The sequence below is a fragment of the Herpailurus yagouaroundi genome, unplaced genomic scaffold (genome assembly GCF_014898765.1).
Source record: "Herpailurus yagouaroundi ecotype Mexico unplaced genomic scaffold, PumYag 295, whole genome shotgun sequence".
NCBI lineage: Eukaryota > Metazoa > Chordata > Mammalia > Carnivora > Felidae > Herpailurus > Herpailurus yagouaroundi.
In genome coordinates this window covers 2,775,990-2,793,311 of record NW_024412512.1, presented here as the reverse complement: position 1 = coordinate 2,793,311, position 17,322 = coordinate 2,775,990, and the positions used below count along the sequence as shown (strand labels likewise).

The 17,322-nt window shown below is 56.4% G+C and overlaps 1 protein-coding gene and 1 non-coding gene across 2 annotated transcripts; both read left to right on the top strand.

Moving 5' to 3' along the window:
* Positions 1-5,969: 5,969 nt before the first annotated feature.
* EEF2 (eukaryotic translation elongation factor 2) lies at positions 5,970-15,112 on the top strand. The gene is made up of 15 exons (XM_040461885.1): positions 5,970-6,099; positions 7,119-7,333; positions 8,218-8,399; positions 8,479-8,690; positions 9,201-9,379; positions 9,562-9,667; positions 10,183-10,296; positions 10,513-10,651; positions 10,792-10,987; positions 11,569-11,827; positions 12,271-12,378; positions 12,829-13,182; positions 13,478-13,660; positions 13,742-13,874; positions 14,382-15,112. Exons 1-15 carry the CDS (start codon positions 6,097-6,099, stop codon positions 14,573-14,575), a joined length of 2,577 nt encoding a protein of 858 aa, XP_040317819.1. The 5' UTR covers positions 5,970-6,096; the 3' UTR covers positions 14,576-15,112.
* Positions 9,065-9,129, top strand: LOC121021554 (small nucleolar RNA SNORD37). Its single transcript, XR_005786585.1, has one exon. It is a non-coding gene; the product is annotated as a small nucleolar RNA SNORD37 (small nucleolar RNA).
* Positions 15,113-17,322: the final 2,210 nt, after the last annotated feature.

The window sequence follows — 17,322 nt, the reverse complement described above, 5'->3', positions numbered from 1 at the left end:
TGACTGTGGGTTCGAGCCCTGCATCTGGCCCTATGCTGACAGCTCAGAGCATGGAGCCTGCTTTCAATTCTGTGTCTCCCTCTCTCTCTGCCCCGCCCCCGCTCTCTCTCTCTCTCTGTCTCTCTCTCTCTCTCTCAAAAATAAACATTAAAAACCAAGGTAAAAATTAAAAAAAAAATCACATGCTCTGAGTGACCCAGCCAGGCACCCCTAGAGCATGTTATTAAAACAAAACAAAAAACAAAAAGATTGCATATAGTTTTTTTTCTCACTCTCAACACCGTGAACAACATTCAGGACCCGATCATTCTCTAAAGTGGGGCCATCCTGGGCACTGTGGGGTGTTGAGAATCCCCGGTCCCCGCCCACTTGCTCCCAGGAGCCCTCCTAGTTGTGACAACTACAGATGTCCCCCAGACACGGCCCAGCGTTCCGCGGGGGGACAGAATTGCCCCATACATCAGGGGTTCTTCTCACTGGGGTCCCTACTCATATGCTCCCCTATTCTCTGGGGGATCCATGCATCCCAGGGTCCCCGGACCGGCCTGGTTTACAACCATCATCCTGGTATAATTAAATCAGGATCCCTTTTACTTTCAAAATCGTCCTGGTTTGCACTTTGGTAAAAGGACGCGTCCACTGAAGCTGAAATCAGGCATGGTTGTATGACTCAGCAATTCCACTCCAAGGTATGTCCCCAACAGAAATGCTGTTGGGACATGCGCTAGAATGTTCCATAGCAGCGTGAGTCGAAACTGCCCCAAACTGGAAACGGCCCAGATGCCCACCAACAGTGAAACGGGCGAATACATTGTGCCAGGGTCTCAAAAGAAAAATACAGCATTGAGAAGAGGCCACAATGCGTGATTCAACATGCCCGAAATTCACAAAGAGCAACCCCCCCATCTATGTGGTTAGAAAACAGAATGGTGGTTTCTTTGGGGTGGCGGCGACTGGAAGAGACTTGGGGGCACTTCTGGTCACAATCTGTGTTTTATTTAATTTTTAAAAAAATTTTTTTATGTTTATTTATTTTTGAGAGAGACAGAGACAGAATGCGAGTGGGTTGGGGCAGAGAGAGAGGGAGGCACAGGATCCGAAGCAGGCTCCAGGCTCCGAGCTGTCAGCACAGAGCCCGACGCGGGGCTCGAACTCCCGAACCCTGAGATCGTGGCCTGAGCCGAAGTCGGACCCTTGGACCGACAGAGCCATCCAGTCGCCCCTATATTTCATGTCTTTCGAAAGTTGTATGAATGTCAAATTTTAGCATCCATCAATAAAGTTTTATTGGCACACAGCCGCGCCCATTCGTGTAGGGTGTCTGCGGTGGTGACGCAGCAGAGGTGAGAAGCCGTGTGGCCCAAAAAGCTGAAATGCTTTCTACTTGGCCCTTTAAGAAAAAGGTAGCCATTTCTGCTGTCCTAGAGTCATGCCCCGGCCAGTCCAGCTAAAGCCACCCACTTGCTCCCTCCCATGTGTGTGAGAAGTCGAGAAGTCGAATAGGTAGAGAGCCACTTGACTTTCATTGTTTCTTCCCTTGTGCCTGCCACCTCAGGGCCTTTGGATTTGCTCTTCCCCCTCCCTGGACCACACTCTCCACTTCCGCTCATTGAACGCTTTCTTATCTTTCCTGGAGCAGTTTAAGAGTCACCTCCTCCAGGCAGCCCTCCCTGATTCCCCAGGCTAGATCATAGCCCTGCCCAGTTCTGCCCTCTCCTTTGCTCGGTCTCTCTCTCTCCTTCCCACCCAACTTGAAAGGTTCAGTTTGTGCAAATATTTGATTGACTGTTTCCTCCACCAGCCAGTCAGCTCCCCGAAGGCAGGGACGCTTTGTCTTACATCACAAGCTCCCAGGAGACAACCAGGAAACCCAGGAGCTCCCAGTCTGAGGGAGGTGAAGAATTCCAGGCAAATAAGGTGGAGCCAGGCCGCACAGCTGATGGGTGTCTTTGTGGGTGGGGAGGGGTGGGGCCCCTGGAAAGCCTGGGCTGGAGGTCCCAGGAGCAGCTTAAAAGCAAAGAAAGGCAAAACGGTTTGCCTAGGGCTCTAATCAAGTCCCTAAGGGCATGTTGGGAGCCCCAGACCAGACTGTCACCTTTACTTGTCCTCCGGGATGGTCGGATTGTCGGTTTAAGCCTCTGTAAACTGGGGCTTTACAGCTCCCATGGCAAAACCCCTCTGGAGGGGAGAAGCAAGTCTGTCTTTTCCTTAGAGCTTTATTCAGGGACCTTGGACATCAGCGTTGCCCTGGAGCTGCTGTTCTCACCGGTTGGCCTCGCCAGACTCCCCTGAAACTGCACGACTCTCCCCGGAGAGCAGCATGCGTGCTTTCTCCCCAAGGCTGCTTCCACACGGGCCTCTAGCAGAACGACCCACGGAAGAGCCATGCTGGACCCCGAGGCAAGGGGAAAGATCTGTGACTCTGGTCCTGTCGTGGGTTCGAGCCCCACATGGGGCTCTGCACTGACGGTGCGGCTGAGGTTTTTGGAGCGCTCTTAAATTTTGTGCCCAAGGGAAACCATCCGCTTTCCTAATCCCGGTTCCAGCCCTGCCGGATAAGTATTAGGTGCTAATAAATATTCGTAGAAGGAATAGTTGGAACGTCGAGCCTAGTGTTTCTGTCCCATAATGGGAGCTGGATTCGTTTGCTGTGGCTTAATAACAAAACACCACACACGGCAGGGCTTAAACAACACATACGGGGGCACCTGGGTGGCTCAGTCGGTTGAACCTCTGACTTTAGCTCAGGTCATGGGCTCGCAATTCATGAATTCTAGCCCCTTGTGGGACTTTGCTGTCAGCGCAGAGCCTACTTTGGATCCTCTGTCCCCCTCTCTCTGCCCCTCTCCCGCTGTGTGCATGTGCGCGGTCTCAAAAATAAATAAAAATTAAAAAAAAAACCCAGATATTGATTGTCCCCCAGTGGTGGAGGCTAGAAGCCCGCAATTGAGGCATCGACAGGGCTGGTTTTCCTGAGGCCTCTCTTGTGGACTTGTGGACGGCTGTCTTCTTGTGGGATTCTCTGTCTCCCTCTCTCTCTGCCCTTCCCCTGCTTGCATCCACCCCCTCCCCCGCCCTCACTCTCAAAAATAAATAAACAAAAAAAGAATTTAAACTCATGATGTCTGGCTTCCGTTGAACCACATCTGAAAGCCATCCAGGCAATAGTCGTGGGGCAGAGTCGCTCCCTGATTAACTCATTTTTTTTGTTATGGTCGTAAAATACACATAACATAAAATTCACCCTCTCAGCTATTTCCAAGTGCACAGCTCAGCGGCGTCAGGCACGCTCACACTGTTGTGCAGCCACCTCTGTCGTCGTCTCCAGAACTTTCCATCTCCCCAAACGGAGACTCTGTCCCCATGAAACACTGGCTCCCCATCCCCTGGGCACCCCGCCCTCCCCCAGGGGCTCCCACCATCCACTCTCTGTCTCTGTGGACTGGACTCCTCTAGGGACCTCCTGTGAGTGGGGTCACGCAGGACGTGTCTGTGTCTGGCTTCTGTCACTGCGCATAGTGTCCTCCGGGTCCATCCACGTGGTGGCAGGTGGCAGGACGTCCTCCCTTCCTGAGGCTGAAGAACCTTCGGTTGTATGAATACATCAGCAAACCGTGACTTTGTGAGTCGCTGGGTTCTTCTCTCATCTGCTGTGAGACTCCGATCGAATCCTCTAACTTCTCTGAGCCTCAACTATCTCCTGCACAAAGGAGCTCAGCCCAAGCCCAGGGTGTGAGGGAGATTATGCGAATTCACTGATTTCAAGGGCGGTGGCCCGCGTTCCATAAACGCTCCAAGTGCATCAAAAGGCAGATACGAGGGGCGTGCAATGGCGGGTGCTGGTCAGCAGGGGCCGCTGCCGTCGCCTCCCGGAGGTACAGAGTTCTTGGCTGGCGCATGCGCAGCTGAGCCTCCCTGCAGAGGCGACTTTTTTCTCCTGGTTCTTCCCCGCCCTTTACCTCGGCCTGTATTTATTACTGCAGACCCTGAACCTGGCTGGAGCTGCTTTTGCTCTCTGCTGAAGCCCGGTACCTCCCCCAGGCTTCTGCTGAACGTGGGTCTGGGAATAGCGGTGGGGACAGGTACCGTGCGTGTCGCTGGTCCCATCCCGGCAGCCGTGGGGCTGAACACGTCCCCACGAAGAGTAGCAGCGGAGGGAAGGACTTCAATCTCACTATTCTCCTCATTAAACTCTCCCCGGCTTATTCAGTTTACGCTCAGTTTTCGTAATAAGCACTCTGCTCACGTGAGAGCAAATTGAACCCCCTCTTAACCAAAACCTTTGTTTTTCATCTCTGAGATGCCTTAATTTGAGAGGAAGTGCTGCGAAGTGTCTAATACGAAGCCCAGGACACAGTGGGCGCGCAATACATTTAAGATAGAAATTAACTAAGAACGGGAGCCCTGAGGGGTGCCCGGGTGGCTCAGTCGGTTGAGCGTCCGACTTCAGCTCAGGTCATGATCTCACGGTCTGTGAGTTCAAGCCCCGCGTCGGGCTCTGTGCTGACAGCCTAGAGCCCAGCTTGGATTCTCCGTCTCCTTTTCGCTCTGCTCCTCACCCAATTGTGCTCTATCTCTGTCTCCCTCTCTCTCTCAAAAATAAATAAATGTAAAAAAAAAAAAAAAGAATGGAAACCCATCTACTGGAAACGTGTCCTTCAAATGGCGCATGCATATTCGTCTTGTAAAATTAACATCAAACATGTCATGAACACAGCTGTAGGTGTTCAAAGACCCCGAAATAACCCCGAGGGTAAATGCAATCAACGACTGGACAGAGCTTTACAAAGCAAAATGCGCAAAGCATTTGTGGGAAGGAGTGCACAGGCTCGGAGTTCAGATTCCAATTGGCATTGCCTTTTGCAGGTGCTTATCTGAGGAAAAGCAGTGCAGTCCTTTTGAGAGCACGAGTGTAGGGGAAGATTTACCTCAGGGGTTTCTTTGTGCTAACGGGAATATCATTTGGGGATGACATAAGGAATACTTAGTAAGGGTCTACTATGTACCAGGCATTGGGCTTGGCTCTATATAAAGAATAAAGATACCGAATGGAATGCCAATTTGTTCCCCTCGAGCCAAAGATCTGAAATGCAATAGTTTCTCAGGGTCAGATTAGGACACAAATGCAAGATAGTCTTCTGTACCTCCCGCTAGAGAGGAAATGAAGTAGAAAATGAGATTACACCTGGAAAGCGTTGAGCCCCATGCCTGAGAAGTGGCAAACTATGCCCCTGAAATAAACGTTGTATTAATAGCAATGATAGCTAATTAAAATAGCTACATTGAGTGCTGTGTCAGGCACGGTGCTAATCCCTTCGAATGTATTTAACCTTACTCTCCCTCAGCGATCACCCCATTTGACAGATGAAGAAAAGGAGGCACAGAAAAATCCGAGTACCTACCGTAAGAACGGGTACAGTGGTGCAATTAGTGAGGTGTTTCGTTTATTGCTATGGCGACTACACCTAGCCCATTGCCTATGGTGTAGATAAAAACCAATCTGTCTTTGCGGGATAAATCAGTGATTAGGACGTGCTTTCAAAAAAGGTTTTTATTTTGAAATAATTATAGACAGATAGTCGCAAAAATAGTACAGAGAGGTCCCGAGTATCCGTCCTCCACCTTCTCCCAGTGGGATCATCTTACATAAGAGCAAAACCAGAACATTGACTTTGGTACAATCCACAGACACTTCCCACATTGCAAAGGGCTTTTAACAGAAGTGCTTGGCATTTTGCAAGCTGATGTCGTTACTCCGATTAATAGTCTCAGCTAAAGCGGTGCTCTGCGCTTTTTGCATCCGAGTACCGCATTCCGGAGGCTGGCACCCAGCTCCAGTAGACCACCGCCCCCGGGGACTCCGGCAGCCGCACCAGCGTCTAGAGGGTTAACCGGAGGAGCGCTTCCTTGCGCCTGCGCAGGGCGTTTCTTCTCGCCCCGCCCCCGCAGCGCGGTCAGATGACCCGCCCAACCGGCTTCTGCCTATAAAAGGTCGGGTGTTGACGTCAACGTTCTCTTCCGCCGTCGTCGCCGCCATCCTTGGCGCGGCTCGCCCAGCTCGGATCTGCCTGGGAGAATCCACCGCCATCCGCCACCATGGTGAGCAACGCTGTCCGGCTGGTGGCCCGGAACGGCGGCGGGGCCTCCGCGGGACCGGCGCTCCCGGGGCTGGGGCGCCGGGGCCGCCCAGACCTGGAGGAGACATGGCGGCGCCGGCGGGCCTCGGGTCGGGGAAGCGGCCGCCGCCATATCTGCGCGTCGCGCCGTTCGCCGAGCCCCTTCTGCGCTTCCGGGGGCGCCGCCGCCTCCCGGGACCCCGGGCCCGGCTGGGAGCTGGGGCAGAGTCGGGGCGGAGGGGGGAAGGGAGTATGATGATGTGGCAGATGCTGTAATGGCGGGCGCCGTGTGGAGCGGGGCGAGGGGAGCCGCCTTATGTAACCCGCGGGTCGCGAGCCGGAGTTGGTGTTCCGTCGGGTGCCGCGGGTGGTAGCGCGGTGGGAAAGCGGGGAGCCGAGGACCTCTTGAAAAAGCTCTTCTCTTAACGCTGTGTGACGTTGGTCCGGCGTCTTGTCCTCCTCGCGCTTCGAAACCGTCAAAGGCTGACAGGGGAGCGGGGAAACGGAGGCTGGCGCGTCGCTGGGGCTGTGCCAGCTGTCCGCGCCCCCGGGGGAGGCGTGGGTGGAAACCCCCTGGGGTGGGTGGCCCGGTCTGACCCCCAGGTGCAGGGTGACCTTGGGTCTCAAAGACACCCTTTGGGGGACGCTGGGGAGGACTCCTGCGGTTACAGGGCTGGGGTTCTCGGGGGAGTATTGACTCTCCCTTACGCTTGACGGAGCTGTCGCGGCCCTCGGACAGGTGTAACCCCTCACTTGTGGGCTTTTTCCCCCGGCCCTCGATCTGGATTGTTGCTTCTAAGCGACAAGTGGGATCTGGTGCTTCCGAGATGGGAGAGGTGGCGTCTTTAAGAGGGTGTCCGCAAAGGGCCATTCCGGGTGGTGGCTGGGGCTGTCCCAAGTCCCGGGCAACCCCTGGCCGGGCCACAGAGTGTATACCTTGGCGGCCCCGGGCCGGCCCGGTATGGCCCGCGCCCCCCCCCCCCCCCCCCCCCCCACCCCCAGGTGAACTTCACAGTAGATCAGATCCGGGCCATCATGGACAAGAAGGCCAACATCCGAAACATGTCCGTCATCGCCCACGTGGACCACGGCAAGTCCACGCTGACGGACTCGCTGGTGTGCAAGGCTGGTATCATCGCCTCCGCCCGCGCCGGGGAGACCCGCTTTACCGACACCCGAAAGGACGAGCAGGAGCGATGCATCACCATTAAGTCAACGTGAGCCTTGGTGGCCTCTGCAGAGGGGAGGGGAGGTGCTCACCCAGGTCCTGGGCGGGTGGGGGGCCCAGGCAGCAGGCACCGGCTTGCTCCCGCGGCTGTTGGGGGAGGATTTGAACACCCTGGGGGCTGGGTTTCTGAACGACGAGTGAGGGTGGGGTTCGGTCCGGTGAGGGGAAGCTGCCGCCACCAGAGAGGCCCAGGGGTGGTTGGCTGGTGTCGGGGGTGGGGAGTCTTGGGGAGGGAGGGGGCTTGCCCCTGGGCGTCCCCGTTTCCAGGCCGAGGGGCTCTTGGGGCACTGCCTGGAGAAGTCTGGGAGCGTGCTCCTGGGTGGTCGGGATGCTGTCAAACAGCCCGCTTGCGTAGGGCGTCCCCAGTGACTTCTCTAGCCCCCGCCGACCACGGTGACACCCAAGCAAGCTGACCGTAACCACCATTTGTTTTTCGTCGGTAACTCGCGAGACTCGCCTGGCTTGTTGGTCCTGAGGCTCCTTTCAGTTGGGAGTGGATGGGGGCAGGGGTGAAAGGTGGTCTGGGGTCACCTGGTCCAGGTTTAGAGTCCAGGGTGTTGAGCCAGGATGAGGGGGCTGGACGGGTAGGCTCCAAGGAGCTGGTCTTTGCAGCTGGTAGTAGGGAGGTGGGCCTGCTCCGCGGAGGGCGATGGCCTCGGCGAGGGGAGTCTAAAGCCTCCAGGGAGAGGAGAGAAATTTCAGCGTTCTTTCTAGATTTGAACCCCAGTCGCTAAGTGACCCCAGAGTCCTATGGGGATTGAAGAAAGCCCTGCTGACTTTCCTTGCCCACGAAGCTGGGCTTACTCCGGGGGTCACGGGGAGGACAGCGGAGATGAGTCGGTCCTCCACCCCAACTTGTCCTGATCTCTTCAGGGCTATCTCCCTTTTCTATGAGCTTTCGGAGAACGACTTGAACTTTATCAAGCAGAGCAAGGATGGCTCCGGCTTTCTCATCAACCTCATCGACTCACCTGGGCACGTAGACTTCTCCTCGGAGGTGACCGCCGCCCTCCGTGTCACCGACGGTGCCTTGGTGGTGGTGGACTGTGTGTCTGGTAAGTAGCAGGTTCCCTCGCGTGTGGTTTGGGGCGTGGGGCTGTCCTGCCCCTGGCTGATGGAGCCACCTGTCCCCAGGTGTGTGTGTGCAGACGGAGACGGTGCTGCGGCAGGCCATTGCCGAGCGCATCAAGCCGGTGTTGATGATGAACAAGATGGACCGCGCCCTGCTCGAGCTGCAGCTGGAGCCTGAGGAGCTCTACCAGACCTTCCAGCGCATCGTGGAGAACGTCAACGTCATCATTTCCACCTATGGGGAGGGCGAGAGCGGCCCCATGGGCAACATCATGGTATGTCGCTTGCCCCGTGAAACGCAGGGTTCCTCGGCTAGCTCGCCGTCCGCCTCGGTGTTCCCAGTATTTTTATCCCACGTGTTGTTGGGGGAGCCACAGTCCTCTTCATCCCGGAGGGGCTGTGACTGTTCCTGGGCGGGGGGAGGTGCTGGCCCTCGGAAGCACTGTTGCGAGTGTAGGGTCCCTTGGGGATTCTTGGTGGTTCTGAGAGCAGGCTTGCCAGAAACGTTAGGGTGACCAAGAATGGGGTTGGACCGTTTTTGAAACTAACTTCTTTTGGGGAAGCGGTGGGGTAGTTTGCTCTGCTTGCAGACCGTGCCCTCAGGGTTAGTGGTCCCCCCACCCCCAGGGGATGAGCAGAGCTGGGTTTTGTCAATGATGACTGAAATTTCTTCACTTTGACCTGATGGCCATTGAAGAAATCTGACGTCTGAGGCCCACCACGCCCGGGGACTTGGTTTTCCGTCCGTGTCTGTTTACAGCTTTCTCTTGCCTTTGCCCTTGCAGATCGACCCTGTACTTGGGACTGTGGGCTTTGGGTCGGGACTCCACGGTTGGGCCTTCACCCTGAAGCAGTTTGCAGAGATGTACGTGGCCAAGTTTGCCGCCAAGGGCGAGGGCCAGCTGGGGCCTGCTGAGCGGGCCAAGAAAGTGGAGGACATGATGAAGAAGCTGTGGGGTGACCGGTGAGCGCCTCGTGTGAGGAGCAGGGGTGTCTGCGGCATCCCTGCGGGCCTGGGGGGTGGTCCACGGGTGGTGGTGGGGGGGGTGGGGAGGGGGCTGAGTGGGCTCCTTCTGCACAGCTGATTCCCTGGCCCCTCGGGTCTCTCCTGGTCCCACCCCGGTTGAGTTGGGTCTCGTCCACCAGGTATTTTGATCCAGCCAACGGCAAGTTCAGCAAGTCCGCCACCAGTCCTGACGGCAAGAAGCTGCCACGGACGTTCTGCCAGCTCATCTTGGACCCTATCTTTAAGGTGAGCAGCTGAGCGTTTTGTGGACGTGCATCTCCTGGGCTGTCCTTGGGCCTGTCCCGAGGAGCTGTTCCCTGACCTGCTGTGGCGGGTGACAGGATGCTCCGGGGCTGGGCACAGCCGGGTTGGAGGGCGGCTGCTGGAGGAGGGTGAGGGCACAGTGGTAGAGGTTCGGCCCCTGGGGCTGCACCCTGACAAGCCAGCTACGGATTCCTAGGTAGAGGGGAGTCCACCTCCCTGGCTGGGGGTTTAGAGGTAGGGGAGATGAGACAAGCTTGGGGCTCTGCTGGTTTAGTGAATCGAGCGTGAATTTGAACACGTTCGTGGCGCGTAGGTCAGAGCGGATTTGCGTTTTGCGACAACGTATTTTGCTTTTTCCGGGACCTGCATTGGGCCAGGCCCTCAGTGCTGGGCTGCAGGGACTTTGCAGCACTGCCCTCACTGTGGGCCGGGGCAGGAAGGAGCGTGAGGCTTCCCAGCATGTTCCCAAACGCACTGTATTGTTTTTGCCGCGTTAGGTATTCGTTGCGATCATGAATTTCAAGAAGGAGGAGACTGCCAAGCTGATTGAAAAGCTGGACATCAAGTTGGACAGCGAAGACAAAGACAAAGAAGGCAAACCACTTTTGAAGGTGAGTGTGGGCAGGCGGTGGGGGGGGGGCGGCTGCCGGCCGTGCCCCCCTAGTCCATGAGCCACAGCCCCTCCACCTGTAGGGTGGACAGGAGACCTGCGGTGTTGGAGGCTCTCTGGGAGGGGCAGCCCAGCACCCGAACGTATTTTAGAGCCATTTGGGGCTCAGGGTTGTGAGGGCAGGGGGTGTCCCTGAGCCTCCCGTTCCCTCCCGTAGGCTGTGATGCGCCGCTGGCTACCTGCTGGGGACGCCCTGCTGCAGATGATCACCATCCACCTGCCTTCCCCCGTGACGGCCCAGAAGTACCGCTGTGAGCTCCTGTACGAGGGGCCCCCGGACGACGAGGCAGCCATGGGTACGTGAGGTTCACCTGCAGTCCCGGGTGGGAGCAGCCTGTGGCCGTGTGGTAGGAAGGTCCCGGTCGCAGGATCCTGCGATGGTGAGCTTTGAGGAAATCACACGTTCCCCTCTGGGGACTCTTCTTTGACACCTCAGGCATCAAAAGCTGTGACCCCAAAGGCCCCCTGATGATGTACATCTCCAAGATGGTGCCGACCTCCGACAAAGGTCGATTCTATGCCTTCGGCCGCGTGTTCTCGGGGCTGGTGTCCACTGGCCTAAAGGTCAGGATCATGGGACCCAACTACACACCTGGGAAGAAGGAGGACCTGTACCTGAAGCCCATCCAGAGGTGAGGTGTGCCTGGCAGTTCTTGGTATGTTCCAGACTGGTCCATGCCACCCCCCGCCCCTCATGGGTGACAGAAGGTGGTGCGGCTCCAACAGGGTAAAGGAACCGTCAAAGCTGACGGGTTTACCTGGGCGCAGTGGGCAGAGATGCATTCTGACTCGGACACACATGTGCCACAAGGTTGAGGTGGTGGCCAGAGTTTGGTCGCATACCTGGAGGGCCGGCACGGACTCCAGAGGAGGCCCCTGGTGACGGTCTGTCTCCCAGCTCTGCGGTTACAGGTGTTGGGAAGGGCCAGCTCCTCCAGCCCACCAGCTGCTGGGGCCCCCACACCCCGCCTGCCTCGGGTTCTCAGGTGTTTTTGATGCTCCTGTCAGCCCTGGGCTGGGTGTGGAGCCCTAAACGGGAGGTAGGAATGAGCACGTTGGTGTGCAAGAGGCCTCAGCGACTGTCAACTGTAACTGAAGCCAGGGCTTTGGGTCCCGGGGTGGGGGGAATGACACCGCCATTTGAGGCTGGGGGTGGCGGGCCACAGGATTCAGAAGGAGGGGATCTGGCGCACTGATGATCTGTCTCCCCCAGAACAATCCTGATGATGGGCCGTTACGTGGAGCCCATCGAAGATGTGCCTTGTGGGAACATTGTGGGCCTGGTGGGCGTGGACCAGTTCCTGGTGAAGACTGGCACCATCACCACCTTCGAGCATGCCCACAACATGCGGGTGATGAAGTTCAGCGTGAGCCCCGTCGTCCGGGTCGCCGTGGAGGCCAAGAATCCGGCCGACCTGCCCAAGCTAGTGGAGGGCTTGAAACGCCTGGCCAAGTCGGATCCCATGGTGCAGGTGGGTGGGTGCCCTGGCCGGGGGCAGCGCTCCTCCGGGGGTGGTTAGTTTGTGGTTTAGCTGTGGCGGAGCCAAACACCGTGCCGGGGACTTGCGAATACTTGGGAGGTCAGGTGTGTGCACACCTCCCCTGCCGAGCTGCCATGCGGCAGTGTTGGTTTCTCGTTGGGGGTCCCCGCTCTTTTCTGTAGGCTGCTTAGAGCTCTCCGGCTTGGCCGTGCAGCAGGCCATTGGGGAAGGTTAACGCTGGGAACAGCAAAAGCACCTGGGAGCTCTTGCTTCCCGTGAGCCCGGAGTTCCCTGAAAACCCCGGGTCCGGGAGGCCGCCTTCTCCAGCTGGAGAGAGGGTTTCTGGAGCCTGCTTTCCACCTGTCGGTCTGGAACTTCCTGGGTTCCGAGTGTCCTGGGGTCAGGGCCGGGGGCTGACCCTCCATCCGTTGTAGTGCATCATCGAGGAGTCAGGGGAGCACATCATCGCGGGGGCTGGCGAGCTGCACCTAGAGATCTGTCTGAAGGACCTGGAGGAGGACCACGCGTGTATTCCCATCAAGGTGAGGCTTGGCCCCGCCCTGGGCTCACCTGGCCCGAGGCCTGCTGTCCCCGGTACACGGCAGGCAAGTAGAGGTTGGCGAGTCCAGGGTTCAGGCTCCACTCTGCAGGGTCCTCCATCCTCTTCCCTTGACGTGTTCCTGGCAGAGAAGTTGTGCGGTTAGGAAACGGGTAGCATACGTCTGCTGTGCAAGGCATACATTGGAGCGTGAGGTTTCTGCTTTTTAAAAGCTGTTTCTAACCGGAGATTCTGAAGGTGGCAGACGGTTAGGTTACCGTGGTCACCCTGGCTTCTGGGTGCTCTGGTTTTCATTTCCTGCTTTGGCAAGGAACTGAACTTGGATCTGTGTGTGTGTGACACTCAGGAGTCCTATCAGGAGGACCCTCTGGACGTGTTTCTTGGGTGGCCACTGATTGCTGGGGCTGGCCTGACCTTCTCACGACTTTTGCAGAAATCCGACCCTGTGGTGTCCTATCGGGAGACGGTCAGCGAGGAGTCGAACGTGCTCTGCCTGTCCAAGTCCCCCAACAAGCACAACCGGCTGTACATGAAGGCGCGGCCTTTCCCCGACGGCCTGGCCGAGGACATTGACAAGGGCGAGGTGTCCGCCCGCCAGGAGCTCAAGCAGCGGGCCCGCTATCTGGCCGAGAAGTACGAGTGGGACGTGGCAGAGGCCCGCAAGATCTGGTGCTTTGGGCCCGACGGCACCGGCCCCAACGTCCTCACCGACATCACCAAGGGTGTGCAGTACCTCAACGAGATCAAGGACAGCGTGGTAGCTGGCTTCCAGTGGGCCACCAAAGAGGTGAGGGGACCACTCGAGAGTCCAGCTTACGATGAATCAGTTACCTGTGGGGTTCTCGGACAGGCAGGAGACTCACACCTGCTGTGGGGGATTGGGGGCCGTGTTCCGTGAGGGTGAAGGGCTCAGGGTCTTGCATTCTGGGAAGAGTGTCCTAGGGAGGCTCAGTTGGGTAGGACGTGACACTTTGGTCTTGGGGGGCCCCTGGGGGCCTTGGCGTAGAGCTGTATTACCTTTTCTGGAGGAGAAGGCTGCAGCGGTCCCAGGACCTTGATGGTGGTCACGCCCTTTTGTGCAGGGAGCCCTGTGCGAGGAGAACATGCGGGGCGTGCGCTTCGACGTCCACGACGTGACCTTGCACGCAGACGCCATCCACCGCGGTGGCGGCCAGATCATCCCCACTGCCCGGCGCTGTCTCTATGCCAGCGTGTTGACCGCCCAGCCCCGTCTCATGGAGCCGATCTACCTTGTGGAGATTCAGGTAGGGCGGCCTGGTCCTTCGACTGTTCTTGGGTGTTGTCTTGCTCAACAGCTGCTAAAAACAGTCATTGTTTCCTGACAGTGTCCGGAACAAGTGGTTGGTGGCATCTATGGTGTCCTGAACAGAAAGCGGGGTCACGTCTTCGAGGAGTCCCAGGTGGCCGGCACCCCCATGTTTGTCGTGAAGGCCTACCTGCCTGTGAACGAGTCGTTCGGTGAGTGCCGGCCCAGTGCAGCCTCACCCGCTGCTGGGGGCTGGCAGCCTGGTCGAGGGCGTGGCCGGTTTTGCCTCCAGCAAGGCCTAGAGCCGGTCTGATGAGACACTGATGGAGTCTGCAAACTATTGCCCGTTGGAGGTGGGCACAGCACGCTTGTAGGGGATCACGTGGTCTGCTCGTTACGTGGACGTGGTGAATTTGCAGGGGGAGACGGCTTGGGTGTGTAACCTGGCGCCAAGATGGAAGCCAGCAGCACGTAGCTCGGGTTCGTACTGCGGGTGGGCAGAGGGAGGCCCCCGAGTGGCCAACTCTGTGTCCCTTATAACGAGCGGTCTTGGTGCAGGGCCCAGGTGAGATATGGGGTAGCGTTAACGTTAGCGTGACTCGGTCGGGGTGACTGGGCTCTGATCTCCACGTGCCCAGTGTCTCCTCCCGGGCGTTGCCACGGTGGCAGCAGGAGCCGGGTCTCCCGAGCCCGCCAGTGAGCCCTGTCCCTTCCCGCAGGCTTCACTGCTGACCTGAGGTCCAACACCGGCGGCCAGGCCTTCCCCCAGTGCGTCTTCGACCACTGGCAGATCCTGCCCGGGGATCCCTTCGACAACACCAGCCGCCCCAGCCAGGTGGTAGCCGAAACACGCAAGCGCAAGGGCCTGAAGGAAGGCATCCCAGCCCTGGACAACTTCCTGGACAAGTTGTAGGCCGCCCTCCCTGCAGCCCGCCCTCCCTCCCGGGTGGGACTCCGCACAGCCCCTGCACCCGGCTGACGATCAACCACGTAAGCCCTCGCGTTCTCCATGACACCTCGAGACTGTCCACAGTGACGCTCCGCCTGACGGGTTCTGGGGCCCACTCTGTGCCATCACTCAACGTGAACACTCGATGCCGTTTCTTTCGATATTTATTTCAGGATATCAGAGGCAACAGAAATGCCCTGGCAGCAGGGACTTATTTGGCCGGGGGGGGGGGGGCGGGAGGGGAAACAAAAAATTTTTTTTTTTTTTTCCATTTCAGAAACTCAAATGTCCAAAAAAAAAAAAAGAAAAACGCATTAAGAGGTTTATTTGGGTAAATGGCCCGTAGTGGATTTTCCCCCAGAAAGGGGGAAGGAACAAGCGGGTAGACCTTTATCTTTGGACAGAAGCTAGAAGGCAGGAAACTTTGTGCAGTGTCACCGTGAGCACCCCCAGCTGTATTAGTGCCATTGGAATAATAAATTTGATATGGTGGTGACTGTGTATGTGTCCACGTGGTTCCTTGTCCGGTCAGCCCGCGGCGGGCTCCCAAGTGCTGCCACACAGAAGGCCGGAGCTGACCTTGAAGTACCCTTTCAGGTGCCAGGCCCAGGTGCCAGGCCCATCCAGCAGTCACACAGGGCTCCCATCTGTCACATCTGTTGTCCAGTGGGACACGTCATGATGGTGGAGCCTCACACCTACCCTGTGCAGGGGGACAGCCGCCCACCATGGCCCCCGCCTGTTGGGCGCTTGAAATGGGCCCTGACTTGGTGACCTTGTAAATCCACTGCTGTGGTCTGACGGGGCCGGAGCTGCCTTCTCCATCGTGGTCGGCTCGGACGTGACTGCAGCGAGGGGACAGCACAGAACGGTCTGCCGCCGGGTCGCTTGTCTTGTCCAGCTGGATGGCTGTTGAGAAAAAGTCATCTTGGGCATTAGACTTCTAACCTTAAACGTGAAATTCTAGGCAGCGTAGGACTAAGATCTTCCTACTAGCCAGTGCCTCTTGCATAAGGAACATCCGGGATGCATTGTTTCAACAGTGACGCTGCCCTGTGGGGAGCTGCTGTGGAAGTTCAGGAGGTCTTCTGGGTCACCAGTGTAGGGGACCCCAACAACGTTTAGAAGGAGCCTGTGGGATGATGGATGTCAGGACTGCATGGGACAGCACTGCACGTGTGAGTTGTCTGGTTCAGTCTCTGACCCCAGCACCTTCCAACAGCAGAGGTCATTCACATTGGGAAAGGTTATTCAAAACATAATGTGCTTGACACGCACGCAAGTATTTTGTGCACTTTTATAAGCTAGCTTGTTTTTGAATAGTTTTTATACTTAGAGAAAAGTTTGCAAAGATGTTACAGAAATGTGCTAAGTGACCAATGGTGTTCTTGGTTTTCCGTGGAAGTTTTCTACACTGTTTCAGGGTCCGAGCCAGGATGCCACATGGCATTTAGTTTCGCACATTTTTAACATCCAGTAATCTTGTCAAAGACACCACTGTCATAAATAGAAACTTGAAGTGTGTTTTAAGTTTAAACCGACTATAAATTCGTACGCCACCTGTGGTCCTTGGCTTGCTAATCCTGCACCTCTGTCCTTGTGCAATTTCTGTCAAATGTGAAATGCCATTTGCAGGGGTCGACCTGGCAACATGAGGTCTGTAATTACACCCAAGCATTGACGTGTCGCAAGTGGGTGTCTTTGTGTCTGTGTGTATTGTTCACTGTTTTCATTGTACTGATTTTGTGTGATTCTGCTGGTTGCTCTAGTCAGGACTGAGGGGCCCCCCCCCCCCCCCCGCCAGGCGCCCCAACCGGGGGTAATTTCTTAAGAGAGTAATTACAGTGTGGTATCTGAAGCCACGTTAAGGAGCTTTTCATACTGTTTCACGAAACACCACTGGCTCATCTTGCGCTTTGAAAGTGTCCTTTCCCTTCTGCACGATTTTGTGACCTCATGTCTTGGTTACTTGGAAATAATGGCATATACCAAGTTTGCTGCTCGAACAGCTGTTGGCACATTTCATTAAAAAATATCGAAAGGTCACATTCGTTAACAGTGATTTCATCACAGAAGCGCTGGCTATCAGGCAGGAAACGGTCAAGCAAGTTTTGAGATTTTTAATTTTTTGCTTAAAAGCTCGAATTCACCATTGGCGACAAATACGGTCACTTGTTTCCCTTGAAGTGATGGTTTCGGTTTCTTTTTAAGTTTGGAGAATCCCAAGCAGGCTCTGCACTACCAGCATGGAGTCCCGACATGGTGCTTAGACACTCGAACCATGAGGTCGTGACCTGAGCCGAAATCAAGAGTGACTTTAAAAAAAAAATTTTTTTTAACATTTATTTACTTACTATTTTTTTTTTTTAATTTTTTTTTCCCAACGTTTTTATTTATTTTTGGGACAGAGAGAGACAGAGCATGAACGGGGGAGGGGCAGAGAGAGAGGGAGACACAGAATCGGAAACAGGCTCCAGGCTCTGAGCCATCAGCCCAGAGCCCGACGCGGGGCTCGAACTCCCGGACCGCGAGATCGTGACCTGGCTGAAGTCGGACGCTTAACCGACTGCGCCACCCAGGCGCCCCTACTTACTATTTTTTAATGTTTATTTTTGAGAGAGAAAGAGTGCAAGTTGGGGACGGGCAGAGAGAGCGGGAGACACAGAATGAATCCAAAGCAGGCACCAGGCTCTGAGCTAATAGCACAGAGC

Bases quoted from the DNA above. Each gene is read 5' to 3' on its own strand.
- EEF2 (XM_040461885.1), top strand. The intron at 7,334-8,217 runs GTGAGCCTTGGT...TGATCTCTTCAG, and splicing joins TGCATCACCATTAAGTCAAC to GGCTATCTCCCTTTTCTATG. The intron at 13,875-14,381 runs GTGAGTGCCGGC...CCCTTCCCGCAG, and splicing joins GCCTGTGAACGAGTCGTTCG to GCTTCACTGCTGACCTGAGG.